This window comes from Athene noctua, chromosome 7 (assembly GCF_965140245.1).
Source record: "Athene noctua chromosome 7, bAthNoc1.hap1.1, whole genome shotgun sequence".
Lineage (NCBI taxonomy): Eukaryota > Metazoa > Chordata > Aves > Strigiformes > Strigidae > Athene > Athene noctua.
Genome location: NC_134043.1, coordinates 18,706,717 through 18,731,693, shown reverse-complemented (window position 1 = coordinate 18,731,693; position 24,977 = coordinate 18,706,717). Strand labels below are relative to the sequence as shown.

The window sequence follows — 24,977 nt, the reverse complement described above, 5'->3', positions numbered from 1 at the left end:
GTAGGTGAGGTACCTCCCAGTAAGCACAAAACAACACTCTGGAATGAATCCCCTCTTTTCTCCAGCAGAAGTGAAGTGATTATGTTCCCCAGACTCTCCCATGAGTACCTGGGTCAGACCTGCACTGACTGAACAAACCTAACAAAACTCCTTCTTATACCTGGCATCTTCTGGTGACTCTGCAACAATGTGATAAACTCTGTCTTCTGTCACAATGTCCAAGGCATTCTCCTTTTCATGAATGTCCACAATCTCCCTGGAACACAGCAAATCACAAGAGCCAAAACTGAAAAACTCACAGGCATAAATTCCACCCGGCCAATTTTTTTCACATCGTACCATCACCATACAGAAGAGAAATCACTGGTTCAGATGGCTTCTAACTCTGACAGAAATACAAAATTCCTCTAATATACTTTAAGACTTTTAGGGTCCCCTTACAAAGATGAGTACAGTTATCTACTAGAAAAGCAAAGTTTAAGGCATTAAATGGATTTTCTTGCAAGACACCAGCAGACTATATGGAAAAAGAGATAACAGGGAGGGCTGTTTACAAAGTGGGGTGTGCCACTCTTTTTGGCACTTTGCAGGTCCACATAATGCTAACAGGTGACTAGTCTCTCCTTTCTTACAGCAGGAGCTGAGGAATTGGCTATGGCAGCAAGAAGAGTGTTCAGGACTCAGGAACAGGCATAGTATATGCCGCCAAATTCAAATCCTGCTGTGAGCTTCACACCACCTCTGTGAAATGCCTGGAGAAGCCAGGAAACAGATGGAGTCAGGGCAGGGGAGAATGCATGGGGTATGTACTTAATTAGCCCCTCCCGGTCTGGCTCCGTCCATGGCTTGGAAAGAGCTTCTGCCAGATGATGAAATGCAAGACTGGAAAAAGAACTATCAAGTTCTTACCAGACGTCCTCCAGAGTAAAACTAGAAGCTCTAATTGTCTTTTCCTTCACTTATGTTTCTGATTCTCCTAGCCCTATGGGGGATACATAGGCCAATGAACTGCCAGCACTGGACACTTCATTATTGATTGAGAGAGTGAAGACTAGACATCAAAAGGATTTATTTCTTCACTCACTTTGCTCTTCTGATATCAATTGTCCCCTTCAGCTTTTCCTCACTATCATTCTCAAAGTACATCAGCTTGGATTCTCGAAGCACAAACCAACGGCGTTTCCAGTTGCGGCGTGAAAGCGTTGACATGCCTCCACCTTTTTTATAGAGCCAGCCTGACTTCAGTGCCTCTTGCTTAGTGCGGAACCACATGAAGGCCTCGTTCTTCAGAACACACCAGCGCCGCCTCCATGGGTTCATGAGACCTCCTGCAAAGCAAGGGAGAAAGATTTCATCAGGCATGCAAGAGCCACGTTTCCATTCTGATCCTGCTTCATGGGCATTCAGTTGCCACTTCAGTTCCTACATGAAACAAAGAAGCTCAAGACAAGAAACAAGGTATGTTTAAATTTGGACAGAGAAAAACCAGAACAAGCCAGTGAAACAAACACAAAATACAGAAATATATGCACTACTCAAATATTTTCATACTGTCTTCAGTTTTGTAGCTCAATTGAATGAGTGATTTAAACCCATACCAACTGGGCACAATTAGGTCGTGGAGGCAAAGATATCCAGCCTAATTCCCTGACATCTACCTCCCAGTTCTTGGTTTTACTTGCTTGTTTTAAATAAAAGAAGAAGAAAAAAAAAAAGAGAGTAAACAGAGAACTAAGAGTCGATGAAGACGATGATTCTGGAGAAACAGAAGAAGAAAGAGGGTTTCCTGGATTCCATGATTTTGGCTGAAGCTGCTTACCTTTCATGTAGAGATAGCTGTGAAAATAGGGTGGTCCCGAGCCATTGAAGATAGTGACTCGTCCATTACAAAACTCTTCATCTGTATCAATGTAAACATCCACTTCCTCTTCACTGTCCAGAAACTAAAAGGAAAAGAAGAAATACAGGCTATTTGGGTTCTAATGGCCACAGGAGGACTGGAGCAAATTAACAAGGCTAGAGAAGTCACATGATCCGAAGGCGCAAAACTACACATACTCCCTCTACAAAAAAAGCAATACAGTGAAACTAAAGGCTTGACAGCTTATCCATTAATGCCTAAAGCAAGAGTCTTCAGAGCATGGAATTTTCATACTAGAAAGGAGAATGACATTTGGCAGTGGACATGGCTAGAAAACTCCAGCTACCTGCAGCAACAAACCTCCCTGTTTCAAGGCAGAGCCCAGAGTCCAAAATCTAATTTAATGGGATTAAGAGAATATCTTTCATTTTGGGTAAGTTTTCTGATTTTTCTGGCAGACAGGCCAAGATGCTGGACAAGATGGAACACTGATCTAACCCCAGCAAGGAAATGCCTTTGGGTTGATTAGGAAAAAAAACATGTTCCAGGATAAACAAACTCTAAAAACAAAGACCTAATTACTGAAATAATAGTACTGTATTTACTCATCCCCATTCTCCAACTAGATAATGGCCCTCAGCCATAAGAAAGTACTTCACACACAAAATCTCAAATTACCCTATCATTTCCTTTACCTTAAACACAAATTCCTTTGATCAGCTTTATTAATTTAATACTAATGAAGGCAGCTCCTCAGACCTTTTCCTTCCTCAAATGTATGTTCTTTTAATTTTCTTCTTCTGTCCTCTCCCTGTGATCCCTTTGAACTACTCTTTTATTTCATTCTTGGTCCACTCATTTATTCTTCCTCTCTTGCCATTAAATTTCAAAAAGCAGGTACTCGTGGATCAGCAGCTACTGATGGGATCTTGACCCAGATGTAATCATCTTTTCCTGTGGCTCATGCCATGACATAGTATCAACTGGATTTTTCATGAGTTTTAGTCACTGAGGAGCCAAATAAAACCCTCCACTTCTATTTACATTTAAAGAAGAATGGTAAAAACTGGCCTAAGCTGTGACAGACTGATTCATGACTTGAAGATTACCTGACAGTGATCTGTGAGTACCTGCCCACAGAGAAGATAACTTTACTGAAGCAGATCACATCATAAAAAATTCTGATGGCTGACATTAGGGAAATGCAAACAGGAAAAGTCATGCAACTTTTTAAGAAGGGTCACAATCTCCCATTTGTAAAGAACAGCAAAGTAGCAAGTTGAATTCCTTAAAAAAAAACTCAACACATTTTCTAAAAAATATGTTGTAGTTCAAGTCCGTATTCTCAGGGACATCATTTATCTGAAGTATTTTTATGGCTGTCATTGGCTTCACACCTGAACTCCTCATAATCTTATGTGGGCTTATCTGACATCCTGTTCTGTGAGGGAATTTATTGTCGCATTATCAAGCAACCAGCATGAGGGCACTAAGGAAGTCCAGAGCCTAGCGTGACTGAGATGCTTCAAGTGTGAGACTAATAGCCCAGCTTTACTACCCTGTCATTGTCCCTGCAGTAGGAATGAAAAGGTTCAGTGGTCTTGGTAGCGTGCACCGGGACACAGCCTGGATGAGCACAGTAGTTTTTTCTAGCCTTAAAATAGCTTAATTCATACATAGCAGCTGAAAATAAACCCTTGACTGTGAACAGTAATAGGACTAGAAAAGAGAATTTTTAGTGATGGAAATAAATCAAACCCCAGCCTTTCCCATTCTGTTTTGTGATTGTCCACTGGAAGCTCAGGCTACTTCTGTGAAAGCTCTCTAAGGCAGAGCATAGTTGCAACAAGACGCTAGTTTTTTGCTTTCAGTCTTCCTAAAGGGTGTTATGTTAGTATGTGGTGATGAAAACAATCTAAAATAGATATATATGAGCCAGCTTGTGTACCAGTAGACACTGGACAAGCTTTCTGGCCTTCCGCCTATCTCTGATCTTCCTTTTTTTTCAAGATGACTATGGATGTAATGTTACTATATACTAGTAATTTTATGTATTACATATCATATATATATTAGTATTTCATGTAAGATTTGTAACATGAAATGTTACTATATATTATAACAATACCCAGAGCAAGCAGGCATACAGTAAGAAGACAAGGATGTTACAAATATGACCAAACATCACACTAATGACTGGAAAGGTGAAGGGTGGGATTCTTACTGAGTCCAGGCTGCCACGGTTGGAGTCCAGACTGGTACCATGGGAGTGCCTCAGACCTTCCTCACCATTCAGAGGCTCGGCTGAGGCGCTACCTGCATCTCCACAGCCATCAAACTCCTCATGGTCATAGTCAGACTCCACATCTTGGGGGGAAGTGTAAATCGGCTCTCCCACCTCTCCACTGTTACTCTTCTGTTTATCAGAGACAGTGCTGTAAATGCTTTCTGCTGGGTCAGGCAGGGCACTCTGCTCCCTGGGGCTAGTGGTTCTTTCCACTGGTAGTCCTGGAGCAGGGACAACCTCTCCCACTTCCCTTTGGAGAAGTGAAAGGCTTGTGTCCGCAACTTCCTCCAAGTAGTTATCATTGTTTCTTGTGCCATGCTGATTCAAGACCACCAGACTGGAAGTTGGCCGTCCTTCATCATCAGCATGGAAACCCTCATCCACCTCTTCTTCAGCCAGTGGTGCCACCAGGCTGCAGTCAATGTTGAGTGTCCCCTCACTAGAAAGTGAGCGCTCTAAATTCTGCACACTTTCATCCAGATTGCCAAAATCTAGCAGCTCCAAGAACTCCTGGGCAACTCTAGATGCCTCCTTTTCCAGCCTCTGGATCTCTTCTTCTCGTTGCCGATTGATTTCATTTCTGGTGTTTTCACAGATGATAGACATGTGATCCTCCTTCTGTTGCTGCAACTTCTCAATCTCCTTCTCCAGTCTTAAGATCTCCTCCATCTGACGTCTCTCTTCTTCTTGCAGGGGAATATCTACCTCCTCAGTCTTTACTGCTTCCACCTTAAAGAAATTATAATAGTGTTAAAGCAGTTTCCTCACACTATAGGTGTTCCTTGCCTGGATCTCTCATTCTTCCTACCTCCTGTGCTTGCCTTGTACTTCCTGTCTGCAGAAAGATGACTCTAAGCATCTTGCAACCATCCAAAAGCTAAGGGTAGAACTACTGAATCTTCAGGTACCTCTTTTTTTCCAGCAGCCTACCTCCTTTCTGTGTCATTCAGAGAAGCTCACTGGGATCAGTGAATTTTTAGAAGAGTCTCTCTGCTGCTCATGCTACAGCTTTTTGTACACAACAAATCGGATAAAAGCATTCTGAAAGTCCGTCCTCTCTTTCTGAACTACCTCACACACATACACACATATAGGAGAAAGCAACTATATACAAATACATATATGCATAGCCTGCTTTAGAGCTGAAGATTTCCCAGAAATTCATTAAAGGATTTGAGGATTTCATTGCTTCCTGAGTTGAGAGTCTGACCATCAGAATCTAGGTCTGGAAAGGATATTTGCAATGAAGCAGGACTGTATCCACTCCAACCTCACCCCACCAAAACTCCACCCAGAATTTCTTGGCATTCTTTAGCATCACTGGATGGATGACGGCTGACTGCTGAAGACTCTGTCTTCCTCTATTCTCCACACTGAAGTAACAGGAAATTTCTAGCAAGTACACAATAATTAGGAGACAGAAGATACTGGTAACTTTCACTGATGTTTAGCTGGAAGATAAAGCCGCTCTCCCCTCCACTGAGAATGTTGAAAACATATACACACAAGAAAAAGCAAAAAATAAATTCCAAAAGGATTTCATGTACTTCCTGATAGGAGTATGACAATGCAGCCAATGAACTGGCTCATTTAAGCCACAAACTTTGTTTCCTTTACAGTTACCCTGTTGCTTGTTCTCTCCTCTACTTGATTCTTGTGGACAAATGCATTTCTATATTCTAATGTGTCACCTCTCCCGAACGGAGATGGCCTGAAACTGAGGAACAAGTGTTCTGGGAAAAGAAATAAAAAGATACACAGCTGTTTTCACACACCTCAGGGTAGGTGGTCTGTTCTTTGATATATCAAGTACCAATAATTAGATCAGTTACAAGGGGGTTATTTTAGCCACGACAGCAGCCTGTGCACTTTTATTTTGGCTGTTACAGGCAACAGTCCAGCAAAACACTGTCACAGTGTAACGTATCACAAGGTCATGTAATAAGCTCAAGCAGCCGAGATAAAAAAGGATCCTGCATGTTCAAGACAGAAATTTTCAAATAGGAACTATGCAAGCTGGTACATGTGCCTTGGAAAAAACCCTACCTTGTTAACTCCATGCACCTCTGCCAAAGCCAAACACCTGCAGATTTTGAGTGAACAAAGCCCATTTTTAAAACAATGTTGCCACAATAACAATATTAACTCCAGGCAAAGCACAGGCAATGAAGGACCCTTCACAGATACTCAAGAGAAAACATGAAAAAAGTAACTTAAACTTACCTGAGCCACCTGGAATAGCGTGTTCAGTTGCTCCTTTTCTCTGTTAAAAAACAAGACATGATAGTCAGAGATAGATCCATTTCTCCTACATGAGGGTTTCAGAATTACATGGACACATCATCCCTCCATGGATAAGGTTAAAATAAGGTACCTGTTGTAAGACTGATTTAAAAGCTTTTGTAATTTAGTAAAAATCTAATTCTCTGTGGTTGGCATGACCTTTGTGGATACAACAGATTTTCCCCTGCACTTAACTTTCAGATCAATCAGGAAATTGGATTAGTTGGAACACACAAGGAAGGACATTGGAAACAGTGACAGAAAGAGATCAGTTTAGACCCATGATAAATGTAAACAGAATCTTCTGAAGTACTATACATCCATGGATGCTAAATGAGATTGTACATACATAATTTACAGATATCAGGCAACTGTGTTTTAAAAAAACCAGAATTATTGCAATACAAGCATTAAATTTATGTTTTGCTTTGCTTTTACTGTATTAAAGCCCCAAAAAAGTTATGAAATTTTTGTACTTTGTTAAATGACTAAGCTGAAAGCTTTCTATTCTGAAGACCTGGGTGCTACAGATTGCATAACTTCTCGGTGGCATGCAAAACCTAGTTTACTAGTAAGGGCTGTAAGAGTCAGTTTGTTAGTAAACATGAATAGAGGAAAAAAATTATTCCATGGTGCTGCATCTCCACCCAGATCAAAAAGGCTGTACTCCAAGGGAAAGCTGTCACTGTGGCCAGTTTCTCCATATCAAGCACGCTACAAGCAACTCAACTAGTAGACAGCCAAATGTCAGGGTCCCACATAGGGAGCAGCAATAGGATGTGGCTGGATGGAAGAGCCTGCCTGTAGCAAGCACTGTGCAGCTCAATTCAGACTGGCAGTGGTAGCTTTCAAATCTCTAATTCAAGCAGAACAGAAGGGCAACATTTATTTCCCAGGCCTTGCAGCTTTTCCCAGCCAAATTCTAAATTGCAGCTGCAAGTCACAAAGTCCTTAAAGCTCACTCTTGCGCACTCTCTCTGTCAAAAAAAAAAAAAAAAAAAAATCAGGGAAATGTTTATAAATGAAAGCTGATATAAGTGAGATCCAGATGGTTCCAAGTCTACTGAAAGCTCTCTAACAGTAGTCATGAGTTAAACAACTGCCTTAAAGAGAAGAAGCTCTGTTCAAGAAGTAGGGCCATTTTAAAACAAATCACAAATACCACCCACAATCTACGCACTAATTCCTGTAACTGTTCCTCACATTTTTTAGACTTCTGATATTTTCCATCCATCTCCAACTGATCCACACTCTTCCTGAAATGCGATACCCAAAACTAGGGACAGTACTCCAACTGAAGCCTTACCAGTGCCAAGCGGAACAGAAGAATCCACCTCCACATCTTACAGAAACAATCCTGTTTATAGATAGCATTTGCTTTCTCCTCTCACACAGCATGACACTGGTGACTAATACTCAACTTAGCCTCCAGACCTTCTTCCTGCTGTCGAAGCAGGCATCCTTCCTCTTTTCTGTGCATTTGATTATTCCTAACTGTAGATCTGCATATGTCTGTATTGAAAGTTATCCTATGTTTTTCAGACTATTTCTTTAATTTGCCAGAATTATTTAAATCGTAATCCTGTCTAGCTATATACTTACAGCCCCTCACCAGATGGTTTTAGCTGCAAATTTAGTAAGGATATTCATATTTCCTTATCCAACTCACTGTGCACTACTACCATATCCAGTACAGACCATGGAACAACCCCATTCAAGAGTTCCCTCCTATTTAACAAAAAACTACTACTGTTTACTCATTAAAGTGAAGTAATACAATGCAGTTAAAAACACAAATCCTACACTTGCTTCATGTACTTCTTTCCAAACTACATTCCCTATAGTGTCTTAGGACATGTCAAAGCCCTTACTTACCCTCTGCCTACCCAAAGTTACCTACCCTCTATGACTTTTCCCTATCCATATTAGGCATGTCATAAGCTAACACAGAAAGAAACAGGTCATTTAATGCTCTTTGTTTTTCAGAAATCCAGGTTGTTTCTTAACTCCTTTATCAAGCATTTACAACTGTTTGATTATTTGTTCCAGTATCTTCCTCAAACTGAGGCTAGGCTGACTGGTCCACAATTCCCTCATTCCTCCTTTTCCCATTTTAAAAAGGGGTCATTATGTCTGAAGTTTTCCAGTTTTATAGAAACTCCATTGCTATCCACAACGGAGGAGAAAGAGAATAGCTACTGATTTAAACTGTTTCAGCCAGTTCTTGGAAGTACCCAAATATTAGTTTTCCTGAGTCCGAATTACTTCTTTGTAATCTGATTTATCTGAGCATTCTCTAACCTTTTATTTCTCCGGTAGGTTCTGAATTCCTGCACATCTGTGCTAACTGCATTTAGTGTCCAACAGTTAAGCCTTTTGGGGAAGACAAATAAAACCAGGATCAAATACCTCAGCCTTCTCAACATGGTAATTTTTTCTTCCTGTTGAACCAGACCAGATTGCTCCATCTCTCCCTTTTACTAACAGCTTATGCACAATATCTGCATGTCAACTTTTAGTTTGTTATAGCTCAGGTTGTATCTTGGTCCTTCTAATTTTGTCTCTGCATGTGGGTTGGGTTTTTTCACTTGTTCTCAGTAAATTAGCTGATTTGCAATTTCTGTGGACTTCCACCTCATTTCTGAGGTCAAATGGAAGTTCAGAAATTAGCCAAGTTGGTCTGCTAGTGCCTTTTTGGCTACTCACTCTGAATGAACCTATTTGACATCAATAGAAAATGAAAGCAAAATGAGCAGTTCACTTGATACCCAGAAACACTGACACTTCTTTACAATGATGCTGGGTTCAACATATCTTTCATGGGCTGGGAACTAAAGGGCAGGGGCAGAAACACACTATAACGAATAAGCTGAATAGGTCCTTTTATCTAAAGCTAGGTAGCAACAAGCTCTACTTGGTACAATGAGGACTTTAGACCTGACAGAGTGTCTGTAGCACTTGATATCTGCTGTTAGTGACATTCTGAACTTGCACAGCTTCGTGTTGCTGATGAAGCTGTTATTGAAAATTGACACATTGAAAAAAACGGAGCCTTGAGTGTTGTTCAACAAATTCCTTGACCAAACTGTTCATCACTGGTGTCACTGACTCCATGTCTTGTCCCAGCAGATACATCACCCTACTGTCTCCAGTGAAACTGCAGGCCATTTCTTTTCCTTGTGACATGCTTCTAACCTTAGAATTTTGTGATGCTTGTCACACATCTTAGTCTGCCAAGACCCAACTTCCAGACAAGTATGAAACAAAAGCCTATAAGAAACATAACCAACTATTTATCAAAAACTTAAAATGTCACAGGATTATTTGTTCAATTTTATATAATAATCTCACAGTTGAAGTTTTGTGCTTCTTAAAATAAAAGATTATCAAGAGAGACACACAGTTTAAATAGGATGTAAGTAACCATGGAGTGAACAGTAAATGATACATGAGGTGCAGGATTCTCAATAGGGGTTCTGTCACTGCTCAAGATCGCCTCTTTTTGTCACACTAGCTTTTCCTTTCCCCTCCTGATCTCTTAACACATCCATATCCCTGATGAGAGATACACAGCAGCAGAACAGGCAGAGCACATGTATTCACATGAGTGTAAGAACTGCAGGAACAGCACAGGTGTGCTGCCCATCTTGCTCTCAACCCAGCTTACTGAACACACAAAGACCCATGATACTGTCACCTTCTCACACTGCTAGTCCCTCCAGATTTTGGAAGACTGCAAAAAACTTCCTTTACCACTGCAAAGGCAATGAGAAAACTATGCATTTCTGCCAAACTACTGAAAACTGCCTCCTTTCATGTACATTCCAAAGCAGAAAAACACTAAATAGAGGTAAAAATATGCCAGGCATTAGCTTTCCTAAAGGAAGCAGGACACTCCTTTTCCACGCTGTTTTTCTATACTAAGCTGCCCACAGCCCACCCCAACTCTGCTTCCTGGCACTGGGACACTGCCTCACACAACTGCTGTGTTTCCATCACACCAATGCCCCAGACCCACTTTTACACCTCAGCAGCTTCAGTGCCAGGGAACTATGAGTGCAAGATACCATCTTGTACCTTTCCTTCACCTCTTCCTCTTCCTGTTTCCTCCTACGCTCCTCCTCTTCTTGCCATTGTCTTTCCTCTTCCTCTCTTCTGATCTGTTCTTCCTCTTCTTGCTTCCTTCTCTCCTCCGCTTCCTGCTTCCGCCTGAGTTCCTGCTGCAGCAGGTGCTGGTAGAGGCTGCGAGCCAGGCAGCCACGCCAGTGCTTCTGCAGGGTGACTGCAGAGGCCTTCAGTCGCAGCAGGCTCTTCTTCCAGAAGTATGCTCGGTAGTTCTTTTGGATTATAACAACACTGGCTAGCACCTTTTGATACTTCTTCCTAAAAACAGAACCAGACACTTAATGCACCATGAAGTAATAATGCTTTGCATTTCTCATGCCCTGGTATATTGACCAACCTTACTACATCCACAGAAAAACTAATTTGGAAAAATATTGCTCAGCAATATTTCTGTTCCTCTACTGCCACTACCCGTAAATCATATTCTCCTCACTGTTCGCACTCCTATATCTACCACTGGTCTGTTTCTGTCAGCACCTACTTTCATGAAGACGCTCAGAGGATAAAAAACAGATATTTGGCATAGGGAAAGAGAAGGTCCCCTGGCCCAAACTCTCCCTGCACATACACACATTCACTGTGCAATTAGCGTAATCCACTCTGTGGATTTTTATTATAATAAAAACTTACAAATGGCCTTATTATATGAGAACAAAGTCCCACATTGCCCCATCTTTTAAGTGCCCCAAAGCAGATTACTCCAGGAAAAGCAAAAACAGGACAAAGAAAGATCTGGTCACATTAATCTCATATTGTTTGGGGGAAAACACAGAGATACCACAATATTGATTGCTGAATGTAACATTGTAACAGGCTCCCATAAACATACATGTATACTGCACAACATTTTGCTTAAACAATTATATCAAAATCAACTTTGCAGCCTTTGAAACCAAAAAATATGGTAGGGCCCCAAAAGAAGAGAATCGTCATTCAGTATTTCTGTAGTCTTGTGACATTCTAGAAAAGTCAGTTCTTGCCTCTGCATTACAGACTATTTTTATCAAGGACCTGAAAAAAAAAGTCACTGGTAGAAGTTTGTACAGGATACACAACCTGGGCAAGTAACAAAAGAGTTATTATTACACAGTAATCTGGATCAGTTTGTAAACTAGATTGAAGCAAACATTAAACAATCCAAAAGAGCCAAACATAAGGTCTTGTATTGAAGAATCAAAGGCCAAACACACCTATGTGGGACTATGTTAGGAAGCAGCAAGTCAAAAAAGGATTTGGGGCCACAGGGATCATTAGGTGAAGGCAAACTCACATCACCATGCTATAGAAAAATATACTACTGGGACTCTTATACCTGCAAGGAGAAATACTGCACAGAAGGGGACTGCACTGCTACTTTTATCCCATGTTCAGTGTTAGGACCTCCATTTCAGCAACAGTGTCGGACCCTCAAGTGGTTTCTGGGGAAGCAGGACTGGAAACAGAAATTCTGGCTTATAGAAAGAGAGCACTTGTTCTATGACCTTAAGAAAGACAAAGCTAAGGAAAGGCTTGATCCCACTCAAAGTACCCACATTTCTGAGCGACATTTCTATTTATCCAACAGGGGACATAACAAGATTTAATTGACCTGAAGCTGAAGTCTATTCAGGCTGGAAATAAGTGGACATTTTTTTAAGTTACTGAATGTATTTAGGCACCTTAATACCTTGCTGTAGGGAAATGATCATTGGTACTATTCAAATCAAAACTTTCTTCACTCCAAACCAGAACTTGCAGAGGGAAATTCTATGTGGCTGTTACACAGGATCTTGGGCCAGAAGGCTACAGTAACCCTGTGAGGTCTTATACTCCTAGAAAGCATGCTGGAAATAGCACAGTATTCTCACATATCCTTCCCACAGACCTTCTGCAACCCCCTGAGGAAAAGACACACCTCAAAATCCCCTTCCTGGCAATCAAGTCCCCTTCAAATGGCAACAGGGACACATGCTGACAGCTTGCCACCTCCCTGCACATCTGATACGTCAGTCTAGTCAAGAAAATCAAGGGAGGGATGCTAATAGCAGTAGTGTGTAGAGGTCATGCTCTTTTCCGTAAGTATTAAGTCAAAGGGAGGAAGCACGGAGAAAAGAGGAGGAAAGGAAAGAGGTGATAAGAAGTGGGAGCTTTTAGATTAATTGCTCCTAGGCTGCAGTCCCCTCACCCCTGATCCCACTGTCCTCCCTGTGCCCTGCACACGGGGTGTGAACAGCTGCACACACACTCTCTGCCAAGGCAGATATAAGTGCATCAAAAAGGGCACTCTGACTTTTACAAAATGTATCTGCCAGAAACTCTCTGTGCAACATGTGCCAAGCCCTGCCCAGCTACAGGCCAGCTCTGCCTGCTAATCTGCCAGGCTGAAGTGCCCCCTCATTCCTCATGACCACAGCTAAGCTTGAAGACGCCCTTCAGCTGGAATTGCTGCACACAGGCCATGAATTTCATTCCCCTTGTTCAGCCTTCCACTTACCCTCTTACACCAGCCAAAGAAATTCAACCTGCAGCCCATGCCAAGGAATTGGGAGACATCCTCACTATATACCACAAGAGAAGGCAGGGAGGCTGCAAAGATCCAATGCTGCATTTGGAATTCAGTTAATTATTCCATCGATGAGCTGTAGTTGGCAGTTACACCTCCAAGGACTAGAAAACACAGGGCCATGGAGTTATTTCCTACTGTCTTCTTCCCCTGAGCAATAAGGTCTTGCAGAATCCAGGGACACGGCCAAATTTGTACATGGATCATGCAAGCCTAGGAACAGTTATGTGTATTCTAGCTGGTGAAGCTGTTACCTGCAGCTCAGAGTACCACAGATTAGCTACAAAAATGGGGTCATCTGAATGGGCTTGATTTTCTTGACTCATGTTTTAGCAATCAGTCAGATACTAGGCTGCAGGGAATGAGAGCAAAGAAAACATTCTCACCCTTAGGACTGGTTCTCCAGGCTCAACAGAACAAGTTCACAAAGGGGGAAAAAACAGGAAAATCCTTCCTGTGGTGTATGTACCCTTCTTCGCCAACCTACTTTGCATGACACCAGATGAATTTAAATACGCTTGTCCTTGCAAAACTAACAGAAATGGTATCAAGCTTAAAGCAGTGCACACTGGTACTCCTGACCTCTGCCCAACTCTGCACAGACCAGCAGCACTTGCCCAGATGAACTCCCTCTTGCTGGACCTTCTCCAATACAGGTGCAGTGCAACTGGAAACTCTTCACAGAAAAGTTTTCCAGTCTCCCTCCCTACCTTTTCTCACTCCTTGCTCTCCTCTCCTGCAAAATGCAGCCACCTCCAGCTGCTTGTGAGGATTTCTGGCTGCAGAAGCACAGCTTGTTCTTAAAGATGAGACTCAGAAGAGCAACATGTGGGACCAGCAATTCAGATCTGTGGAGACTGGAAGATCACAACGTTTCTAGCCAAAAAGAACACCACTGCAACATTGTCTCCATCACAGCCCTGCAGGGCAGCAGCTACCTTTCCAGGCACTCAGAAAAGCAGTAATCCAGTTTGCCTGCAGTGATATTTCCCAGAAAATCAATTTTCCTGTGCTAATCCCTACCCTTCTTTCCAAATGCTAGACACAAAGTAAAATAGAGCAGAGGCCCTGACACAAAGAACTTGCAATCTCATGTACAAACAATAGAGCTAGCTCATTTGTTTTCCTAGAGGGAAATAAAAAAAAGAATAAAAGCCCCCGAGACCACATACGTGTTTTGCTGACACTCCACGCTGGCAAGGCAGGGTACAACCCTTGCACACATCTCCCAACACAAAATGAGCTACCTGGTGTAACTGGAGCTGTAAGAAGAGTGCCTGCTGGAACAGCTCTGTTGGCCAGGGATTTCACCTCCTCACACCCCTGACTGACAGGTGTCTGGAGCAGAGACCAGCCAGGAAAGAGCATCTTACTGGGATTAAGCGTGCATGCCACAGCCATTAAGGAGTCAGCTGTTACACTGACTTCGAGGGGCAAAGGAGGGGCAGTTTGTCTGCAGTTGGTTCTCCCAACCCTCCTCTGGTCAGGTGCAAAAGGGAGCGGCAAGAGGAGATTACTGGTGCAAAGCTGGCCAAAAACCAATTCTGAAGAGTTAATTAAAAGGAGAGGGAGATCACGAGGCAAACAGGCAGGGCGAGGAAAGAGGGTGAGCAAAGCCAGAGCTACAAGTGAGGAAGAAGCAATTTGCAGGGGGAGCAGAAAACAGAGTTGACAGGCATAAGAAAAAGGAGGGGACCCAAACCGTAGGTGGGGCCCAGGCAAGAGAGCCCTGAAGGCAAGGAAAAGGTGTCACCGGAGGCAAGCCATGGGTACAGAGGTCCTTCCAGAAGCCTGTTGAGCAGGGTTGAGGGAGAGTGCAAGCGTGCACAGAACCGAACAAGAGGTGGCAAAGGTAGAGAAAGGTTTCAGCAGGACTGATGCCAGCAGGGAGGGCAGATACTGCAACTCTCCCTTGCAATACAGAAGGGGAAGAAGGGAGGGATGCAAGGGGACTAGAGCAAAGCAGGGGTTTGGGGCAACCCAGGCACCCAAGCACAGGGATGGTGGGGCAGCCCCCAGCACTGACCTTGCCATGTAGCCCAAGACGTGGGCCCGGATGACTATAGCTGCTTTCCTCAACTCCTCTTCCCGATCCTTCTCCAGCTTCTGCTCAAGAGCTTCCTTCAGGAAAACCTGACGCCACGGGGAGGAGTTTCAATAAACACAAAGAGAGGAAAGAAGTCAGTCCCCGGGAGCGCCGGGAGGTTTCATCCCCGGGCGAGCAGCGCCGAGCGTGCCCCGTGCCCGGCGCGCCAGCCGCGGCGCCTCGCCCCGGGTGCCCGCACTCACAGCACCGGGAAAAAGTTTTGCAGCAGCGACAAGAGCCGAACTCGGTGCCCAACCCCCGCCTCCCTCACTCTGTGGTCAAGACTTAAAAGAGAGAGAGAGGGAGGGAGCAGAGGAAGGAGGGAAAGAGGAGGGAGGAGGAGGAGAGCCTGGGCTTGCGCCTGTGATTAACTCTTTCCCAGCTGACAGCTTTCCCTGCACAATCCAGTACCTCCCTGCAGCAGGCACTGATACCTACTTGTGTGATTAAATATTTTGCTAAGAAACTCCTCCGCATTTCAGGGAAAGGGAGGAGCATTTAGATTTCTAGACTCCAGGAAGCAATCTTAACAGCAGTGCTAATAATGGAAGACAGCTGGAAAGCTAAAAGCCCTCTCGAAGTGCAAAGTTGGGCGTACCCTCAGTCCACCGGAGATGAAACCCTCCACCAACCTCCAGGAACTCTGAAGTGGAGATGCTTTCACGCTGAAGAGGTTCAGCAGTGCAGCCATGCACTGGGGGGAACTCACCCCCCTTGGGAGAGGTCTCCAAGTATTACTGGTTGCTTTTCAGTGTCCAGTATTTTAATTCTCAAGCATCTTCCATCACCCATATTTCAGACCTCTGCTCAGTGCTAAATGCTTGTGTGAGGGATGACAGTGCTATCATAGAGACAAAAGGACTGAGATACAAGCAAGATAAGGGCATGTTTACAGGAATTGTGCTGACATATCTGAGCTACTTCAAAGCAGCTGGCTTGCATTATGTTAGCACAGGGTTCAGCACAAATTGCTGAAATGAATGCTTTGCTTTTTGAGATGGACTGCAGCCTGCATGGAGGTCCACAGCGCCGTGGCTATGCTGCTAGCAGTACCCAGCCTAGAATAAGTAGGCTAAGGTATGTCCATACAAGCTGCAGTCACAGCAGCAACTGCCATATGGCCATGCTCGTGTGACCTGGTGCCTGACATTGGCTAAATCCCTACCCAGGGCCAGCAGCAGAACAGACTATGCTAGGCAAGCGCTGACCCACTTGTTAAAGCACTGCCATGAATGCAGGCTCTGAGCTGACACTCATCAATCTGCAGAACTGTATTAATCAGTAAAAACCCCTTATAAATTTTCTGGATCCATGTGGCTATGCTGAGGCCACAGGGATGTTCAGAGATTTGAACAGTCCTTTAGTCCAGTGTTCTGCACACTCTTCCCCTCCCCACTTACTTCCCCTTATGTCTCTGTATACATTCCCTTCCATCACTGCTTTTGGCCTCATCACTTATTTAGGTTTTTTTCCCCCTGCAATGACCGCCATGTACTGAAACCTCTCCCTGAGTTAGTACCCATACCCAGTGGCTTCCCTGGACTCCTGGGGATTTCTCTTGGGGAGCCATTGTCATTAAGATGGCCTCAAGAAATGACCTGCTTTGTAATGACTAAGTAACCATGGGTAGCCTTAAAAGAAGGTTCATTATCAAGGTACTGCCAACCATGAAGCTGGCATCCTTCCCTGCAAGTTGTACATCCACTACCTCTGTCAATTCAACAATCTTTTAAAGACTTCTTTGAAGCAGGGATTGCTCTTTCCATGACATTCCAGAACCAAGCAACAGTCACCCATTCCAGGAATGCAACCGCCAAAACACTGTCTCCATCCCTTCTCTTCATCAAATTGCAAAAATACTCACTCCATCACTATTTCCCTACCAAGCACAGACTTTGCTGTGCCAGTAAGGAGGGGGAAAAAACACAGAACTTTAGAGCATGTAGTGTTCAACAAGACCCAACCCTAATCCTATAGGGTTTTTTATATATGCTTGAGAGTAAGGGGTTAATCTCAAATAACATATCAATATCTAGTTATAAGCTATTGGCATTTTGAGGGGTTTTTTTAGACTCCCATAGATGACAAGGAAGAGCAAAATGCATTCAAACCCAGAAATATTTTTGATGCCTTGTGGAAATAACTTGGAAGGTAGCCGTTTCTGTGTTATAATTCATAGTCACTTTTTGAAAACATGAGATCACTTTCATCTGAAGAAGGAATGATTGGACAAAACATACAAGGTTATTTCTATTATATCTGCTCATATTAGACACTGGCCAAGTTTTAAACCACAGTGCAGCACCACAGTGTTCTTCACAGAACCTCAATGCGTGTGTGCACCATCGGTGCAACAGTGAACATGTTAAGGTTATGTGTAGATAAGCAGATACAAATGTAACTGCATGTGTACCCATGTGTCCTAAGTGAAATCATATGAATCTTGGAGACATCACTGGGACAGCAGGAAGTGGGTCACTGTGACCTGGATGCCAAATAGTCTACAGAAGCCTTCTCCTTCAAACAGGCCCTACAAAACAGCAGTTTAAAACGTGGAAATGAGCGCTTTCAAAAAGCAAGGATTGCTGTGTTAAACATAGGAAATCTGTGTTGTGGGTATGGGCAAGAATGGCAGAAGGTCCAGGTGTATTGAGGAAAGGAACACAGAAGCTGCTGCTCCATCCCAGCACATCCCCAGTGAAGACAAGGGCACCTTAGCACAAGCTCTTCCATCGTCACACTGCTTGTTCGCATCCAAGCCCTCATCTCTGCCATGCCACTGGATAAAACCTGCCTTATATATATATATATATATATATATTAATACCTCGTATAAACATTAATTTGACAATTGCCAGCACAGCAGCTGCTCTATTCTTAATGAAGAACACAAAGATCATCCTGCCCTTCCTCCTCCATTTCCTTTCCCAAGCTTCACAATCCCCTGCACTAATTCACAGAGTCTTTTCCTTCCTCCTTCAAACAATTGCTAGGGATATAATTATCCTTCCATTCATTTTGCAGGAAGTATTCCCCCTTCTATAAGCCTTGCTCTTCACCCACCCCTTATAGTTCTTCCTAGGTTACATCCCTATTGGCCTGCCACACCTTTTCCAGTAGCTACTCCTGACTCCATAAGCCAAGGTTATTTCTGGGAATTGCAACGTGGGTACCCAGAGCTGCACCTGTACAGCAAAAGCGGCAGCAAAGGCAGACAGGAGACCTCCTCTCCAGGACTGACCTATACTCTGTGCCCCTTAGCTGGTAGCTTCACTACACCCTTACCTGAAAGCCTCTGGAAAAATAAGGGCTCTTTTCTTCATCAACCCAAGTATTCCAGGCCTGTGTTACCTATCATCAGCTAAAACACAAATGCAGACAAAGCAATCTGTAATCCAGAACCAAGACAGAACAGCTGAATACAGGCAGCAGGGAAGGGACCACCAGGAACCACCACTACTTTGCACGGCCTCACCTTGGCATCTGCTTTCCTAGGGACAGGCTTTCTAGAGGCACTGTCACAAAGCAGAGTTGCAAGAGGGGTCTCCAAAGGAGCAATGAAATGGCTTTGCTGCCATCTGAGCATGGGGAAGAACGTCAAGCAGCTCATCTGAAGAATGAAATGGCAGGGCAATGCACCTTGGATCAACCAGGGGCTGGGCAACCATTCAGCATGGCAGCAAGGGTGGAACAGACCAGGACAGTCTTGGAGTAATATATTCTTTAGAATCAATAGATCTGCTCTCCTCTACCAGAACAAACACCTCTAATTCAAACCACGTTGAATATAAAATAACTTCTACAACCAAACTTGATGGCTGAACTGCTTCCCAGCTCCTTTCAATTTTCCTTCTCAGACATAAAGAAATAGAGATACAAAGACTGCCATTCTTAGTCATTTCTTTCTTCCCACAATATTCAGACCCATCACCAACCAGTGCCCTAGCAGAGACACTGCTGTTTACCAACATGCCACATACAGCTCTTAAGCCAAGTTTTAGTTTATAGGACAGAATTGTTCAAAAAAATTACATTAGACTACATACAGTGTTTTGGCAAAATACAAAGACATTTTGTTTGCCACAATCTACCACCTATATTGTTTTTCCAAAAGACTTTGTGCAGGTCAAGGAGCGAGTGAAAACAGACAGATGTACTCAGCCTTTCAGGATACACAAGGACTGAAGAGAGAAGGGATTCTATTGCTGCGAGGGGCTCAAAGCAGCCTGAATTTCCTGCTTGTCGTCAGTCTGTTGTAGTCCCTGGACTTGTGCTATATAGCTTATAACCTTTTACACTCTACAAGGTGAGTATGTGCATGTGAGTTTGGCCCTCACATGCATTTCCCTGCTGCCCTTGCTGTAGCCCAGCAATCTTCCATCTCTTGTCATGCTAGGAAGAAAGTTCAAACTCCATGTTTACCAGCTCTAACCACCCCTTTCTAAAGCTTCCCAGGCACAAGCAGCTCTGCAACACACACACACTCCACACAGGCTTTAACACTAAAATTCTGTGAGACTGGCAGCCACCCAAGCAGTGTGGGTTATCTAGGTACAAGAATGACTGAAATGGTGCCTGGCTTTCAGGAACCAGTGATGAAACACCAGATTCCCAAATCAAAGATGGGAAACACTTTAGTCATAGAGCAGAAATATGGCTAAGTGATAAAACCTTCTTTCTTGAACAACAGCGGAGGCATGTGAAGGAAGGCCTTAGAAACTTCAGGTTAACACACCTCCTTACCACCACAGTAGCCAGTGGTTTCCTTGGTTGTCACACAGAGTTCATAGCCCAGACTACCAACTGGGCTACCACCACTCCTCTAATAAGTGGAGAGAGAGATCGATCTCACTCTAAGACACATTATAGTCTATCCACTCATTAGAAAATGATTGCTCAAAGCAACAGATATCATTATCTGATCTCCTGGATGAATTAAATGTGAATATTCACTAGAATCACTTCCAGTTCCATTGTGACCCTGGAAATATGCTGAACTACTTTTTTGAAGGCTTAAGATTAAAAAAATGCAAGAAAAGTTACTTTGATGGACCACCATCTGCTCTGGATATGAACTGCATACCCACTACTCAGAAATACAGTCTGCACTGGACACCACCCATCTTGGAATATTCTTTGAAGAATTTACTGGAGTATGTGGAAATTTGTGATACAGTTTCCCACTCCCAGATTTCTATGGCAATACACCTCACAATGCTCACATCTATTTCTGCGTGAAGCTGTCTCTAAGCTTGAAAAAATTCAGCCTGAAATACCCAGCTCCCTCCCCGTTAAATGAAAGATAAGGGTACATTTCCAGTTGGATGCCTGGAGGAAAACAAAACAAAACAAAATCCAGACTATACCAGGCAAGAGAGGAGTGTTAAACATTCACAAAAACAAGCAAAATCTGAATTATGCAAGTGGGGAGAAGCATTTGGATACCTTTTCCTAGAAAATGTATGCTAGCATCTGGGCTAACTGCACATACCATCAGCTGAGTTTCCATAGCAGAAGGCTATCACACATCTGGTGATCTAGCTACTTATTCACAGTTTAGATATATACAGAATAGCAGATCATTGCCTCCTGCAAGAATTTTGGTTAGCCAAGCAGAGCGAAATATCTGGCAAAAGAGGCATGAGTTAATGGCATACATTGCAGCTGCATACAATGACACCCATGATTGTTCTCCTTGGACCCTTAAATTGGATCAGACACGACAAAATCGATCTGGCTTGGTCAAGGAGAAAGAGTTCAGACAAAATCAAAAAGCCTTCTACATCTCTAGGTATGTAATATGGGAAATATTTGAGATGGTACAGGTCAATGGCATAGTCCAATGGCATCACTACTTTGCCCTTTCTACTGGCTTGAATCTCACCAGATGCAATCGCATCCCCTTGCAGCTGGAACAAAGCCATACCCTGCCCCACAATGGTGAAGTACCTTGGTTTTACCCAGCTGCCATTCTTTCTTGCTGCTGTTATAGGTCTGAAGAAAGCCTGCACATACAGCTTTGCTGTTATCTAAGAAACTTGGTCCCTTCACAAGCATCTTGTACCTAAGAATCAAACAAAATCTCATGAGATTATGTATGACAGTAACCTGCACCCCTGCACCAATCTTTTAACTCTAATTATCCTCCTCCCATTAGTCCTTCTTCCTCTGAGACCTCCCTTCTTCATGTTTACCTTCCAATTTGGAAATTTCCATCCCCCAACCTTTATCTGTTCCTACCACACTGACAATTATTGTTGCAATCCCAGTAATAAAATACAAACTCAACAGCATTTTTCAGTAAAGAACAACTGTCTTTCTCAAACATGTGCTTTCATCAGACACAAGTTATTTTGTTCAGCATAGGGTTGGCATTTAATGCTCCAAGAGACAAAGGAAGCAATGTTCAATGTCCCTTTTAGCCTTAAACTTCAAGAAATCCTTTCGATGCAGCTAATGAAAAGAAATAATCACTCTTTCCAATATTAACCATCAACCATACTATCCTTAAAATTTGCTTCAGCCTGCCAGATCAAAGGTTTTATGTATATTTTCTTTTTACATATTATGACCAGCTGGCTTTCACAGTATCACACAAGCAAATCTGTGGCAAAGCTACAAAAAAAAAATTTTTTTATGGACTGTCTGGCTGTTTTTCCATTCTGACTTTTACCCTAGAGGCAAGTCTGCAAAAGATCTTCCAAATCAGTCTATGATATGGGCAATAAAGGCATGGTTAGAAAAGCATCCCACAAATGATCCATATCAGTAAGAGCAGTTATAGAGGGAACAAATATATAGAATTGTATATCTTGGGGCTGTTACAGCATGTGGTACAATGATAGCAATTACCTGCTGAGAAAGTCCTGGAAAAGGCGCCGTATAGGGAAACCTGCTCTCCGAACTTTTACTGTCTCCAGCATCCCTGAATAACGGAGCTGATTTAGCACCACATCTGGATTGAAGAGGTTTGGTGCCTACATAATGATCCAGATTCAAAAACAAAGAAGGAGAGAGACAGAATAAATGTTGATCTTGGTGTTACTTCTTTGCTGGCTTAACACTGGCTGTTTCCCTGAGCACAGACAGTCAAAGGTTGTAGATCCACTTCTCTGTAGAAAGTCAACCCTGCATATTTGGGCATGTCAGGTGAAAACTGGGAAGTTTGGATCAAGGGGAAGGCAACCTCACAACACTGCATGGTGCAGAAAAAAGGACAAAAGGGAGTTGGGCAGATCCTGGAAAAAAAAAAAGGCTGCAGACTGCCGTCATAGTTGGATCACAGCAGTAAAGCAATGGTACAATGCATTAACACATACAAAATGCAGAACTCTCAACTCAGTTCTCTTTGCAGTCTCTCTAGTCAAACCAGAAACAAACTGCAAAATTCTTTCCTGGCATAAAACCCCTAGCAGGCTTTCCTCTGCCATATCAGACAGGATTTCAAAACACACAAAGAAAACTTTCGGTTCAGAGCTCCCCACCCAATCTAGTTAGCAGCATATCCTCCCGTCACAGTTCACAATACAAGCAAGAGCCAGCCTGTCTCTAAGCACTGTGACTTGCTCATGAAGCGTCCAGCTCCTCTGCCTCAGAGCCAGGGATCTGCAGGAGACGCTTCCTACCACACGAGTCCCACATTCCTGAACAAATTGTCTACAGGCACCACAAACAGGAGTGATTGCTTCTTCTACCACGGCTCTGGGCTCTGCACAAGCCTGTTCACCTTCCAGGCTTCATAAGCACAGAAAGGTGGGAATGGCTGTATTGTATCATACTCAGCGTGCAGCCTTTTCATCTGATTACCAGGAGGAGGGTATATTTTTCCTGAACTATGAAACAACTAGAAGGAAAAAGGGGAGGTGAGGGGGAACTGCTCTTATCCTCAGTTTGGACCCTGACAGAGGCACCTGTCAGGCATTTGTGCAAGTGAGTGCTCATGAAGGCCTGTGCAACATACATACAAGACAGACTTGCCTTTTCGGTATTTGGTTTGATGCAGCGAATGAAGAACGGGTTGGAAGTACTAAGCGTGGCCATCAGAGAATGGAGAGAATCCTAAAAAGCAGCAAGACAAAACCCAAAATATCAGTCACTACAGGAGGGAAACAGGCTATATTTCATGCAATAGGATCTTCATGCAGCCCTCCGATTCCTAATGTGCTTTGATTCTGCCTATCAAAACTTCAGTAACCCAGGAGATCCCTTCCTGTCCAAAACACACCCACACAGTTAGTTTACTCTAACACTGTTTACATGGCCATCCTTGGCCATCTCAGAGCTGACTAGTTGGTGTGAGTTATTTTTACAAGTCTCTCAAACTTTAGGAAACTAAAACTGTGAAACTAACATTTGCAGACAATCTGGGGGGGGTGAGATTCATACCTGCAAGGTCCCCCCAATAAGGTTTCACTGAAATTACCACTATACTTGTAAAAGATGTGACCTAAAAAGGACACATACACTTAGCTGAAACACCAAACCAACATGAAAGATCAAAGAACCTCAAGAACTTCATATACTTAGCAAAGTGTTCTTTTCCTCTGCCACCCTGCTCGGTCTTAGCATCTCACATTTTACACCAGACAGAAACCCTTGGGGCGGTGGCACTGTCTTTTTTTAGCACTACAACATTCCTGCACATTTTCAGTGCTGGACACAAAACAAGGATGAATGACTCCTCTTGGCTGCAGGCCTTGGTTTACCCATCTGCTCCTCCCTGGAAGCCTGCTGCTCTCTTGGAAAACATCCTACCCTGAACTGGGAACTGACAGTCGGTCTGCGCCTCTGGGTGCCCATCTTCAGTGTCTCTTCACTGCAACGACTGCAGACTCTTTCAAAAAGGTCATAGATAAAGTCCAGCCTAAGGGAGAAGAAAAGAATTAAAGAAGATACAAGACACCCACCAGCTGTGAGAAGATGGCACTCATTCTCAGCGACTGACCTGTCCCAGTGTGAAACACCTCATTTTTATTCCTGCTGTGCTGGAATGTGGCTGCAGGATGCAGTTCAGCTGGGCACCTCAGTGAGGAAATGAATACGTTCCATGTGGCTGCCCAGACCCTGTGGGTTGCCGTGTATGTCACACTCGGCTGCAAAGCCAGAAACCCCATCTCACACTGTCAAGTAGGATATTACACAAAGGAAAATCTCCATTCTGCACTGGCTAGGACACCTCCCTCAAGCTCTATGCCCCCAGGTGAAACTACCTTGAACATACTCGAGCTAGACTGTGTACTGCCACGCTCCTCCCGACCTAGCTCCCATGACATGCTCATGCAATTGCAACCGCAGCCTTTCTGTGGCCAGAGGACTTCTACAACTATCCTCAGCACAGGTCAGCTCTAGGGCATCTTCCACCATTTTGCCACTCCTTAGAGAGTGGCGCTGGTTCTTACAAAGTTGCAAAAGTTTTCCAGCACTGATTGTGCCAGTTTCTTGTTGTGACTGCTTCTAGCAGCATTTCCCTTTCTGGCTTGTTGAAGAACCCTAAGTCCTTCCATTATTCTGGACAATGATGACCACAATTTTGGCTTTAAGCCTTGTGTAAAAAGTTCCCCAGATGCCACTGTCCAAGTAAGGCAGCTACGAGCAGCTCATACTCTCAGCTCCCTCAGGTTGTCTCAAGGCTGCTCACAGTGCAAACTCTGCAGCAGTTTCAGAACTGCATCTTCTTTCAGAGATGCAGTTCTGAAACAGTCTCATCATGCTTGAGCCCAAAGGTTCCATATGGACTGTGTTAAGAGGCATGTAGTAGAGTCGCTACTCAAAACTTCTAGGGTCTGCCATGTTA

General features: G+C 43.5%; 1 protein-coding gene across 1 annotated transcript in view; it reads right to left on the bottom strand.

Annotated features, from left to right (window-relative positions):
* LOC141962395 (unconventional myosin-X-like) overlaps positions 1–24,977 on the bottom strand; it is a 96,036-nt gene that overhangs the window by 21,995 nt on the left and 49,064 nt on the right. Inside the window, exons 18-28 of the mRNA XM_074910510.1 lie at positions 23,939–24,047; positions 23,162–23,242; positions 22,037–22,161; positions 21,134–21,248; positions 15,125–15,231; positions 10,509–10,814; positions 6,372–6,411; positions 4,086–4,877; positions 1,820–1,943; positions 1,085–1,328; positions 161–256 (exon numbers count right to left, since the gene is read on the bottom strand). Coding sequence (XP_074766611.1) covers positions 161–256; positions 1,085–1,328; positions 1,820–1,943; positions 4,086–4,877; positions 6,372–6,411; positions 10,509–10,814; positions 15,125–15,231; positions 21,134–21,248; positions 22,037–22,161; positions 23,162–23,242; positions 23,939–24,047 — 2,139 coding nt within the window. The remainder of the gene's footprint in view (positions 1–160; positions 257–1,084; positions 1,329–1,819; positions 1,944–4,085; positions 4,878–6,371; positions 6,412–10,508; positions 10,815–15,124; positions 15,232–21,133; positions 21,249–22,036; positions 22,162–23,161; positions 23,243–23,938; positions 24,048–24,977) is intronic.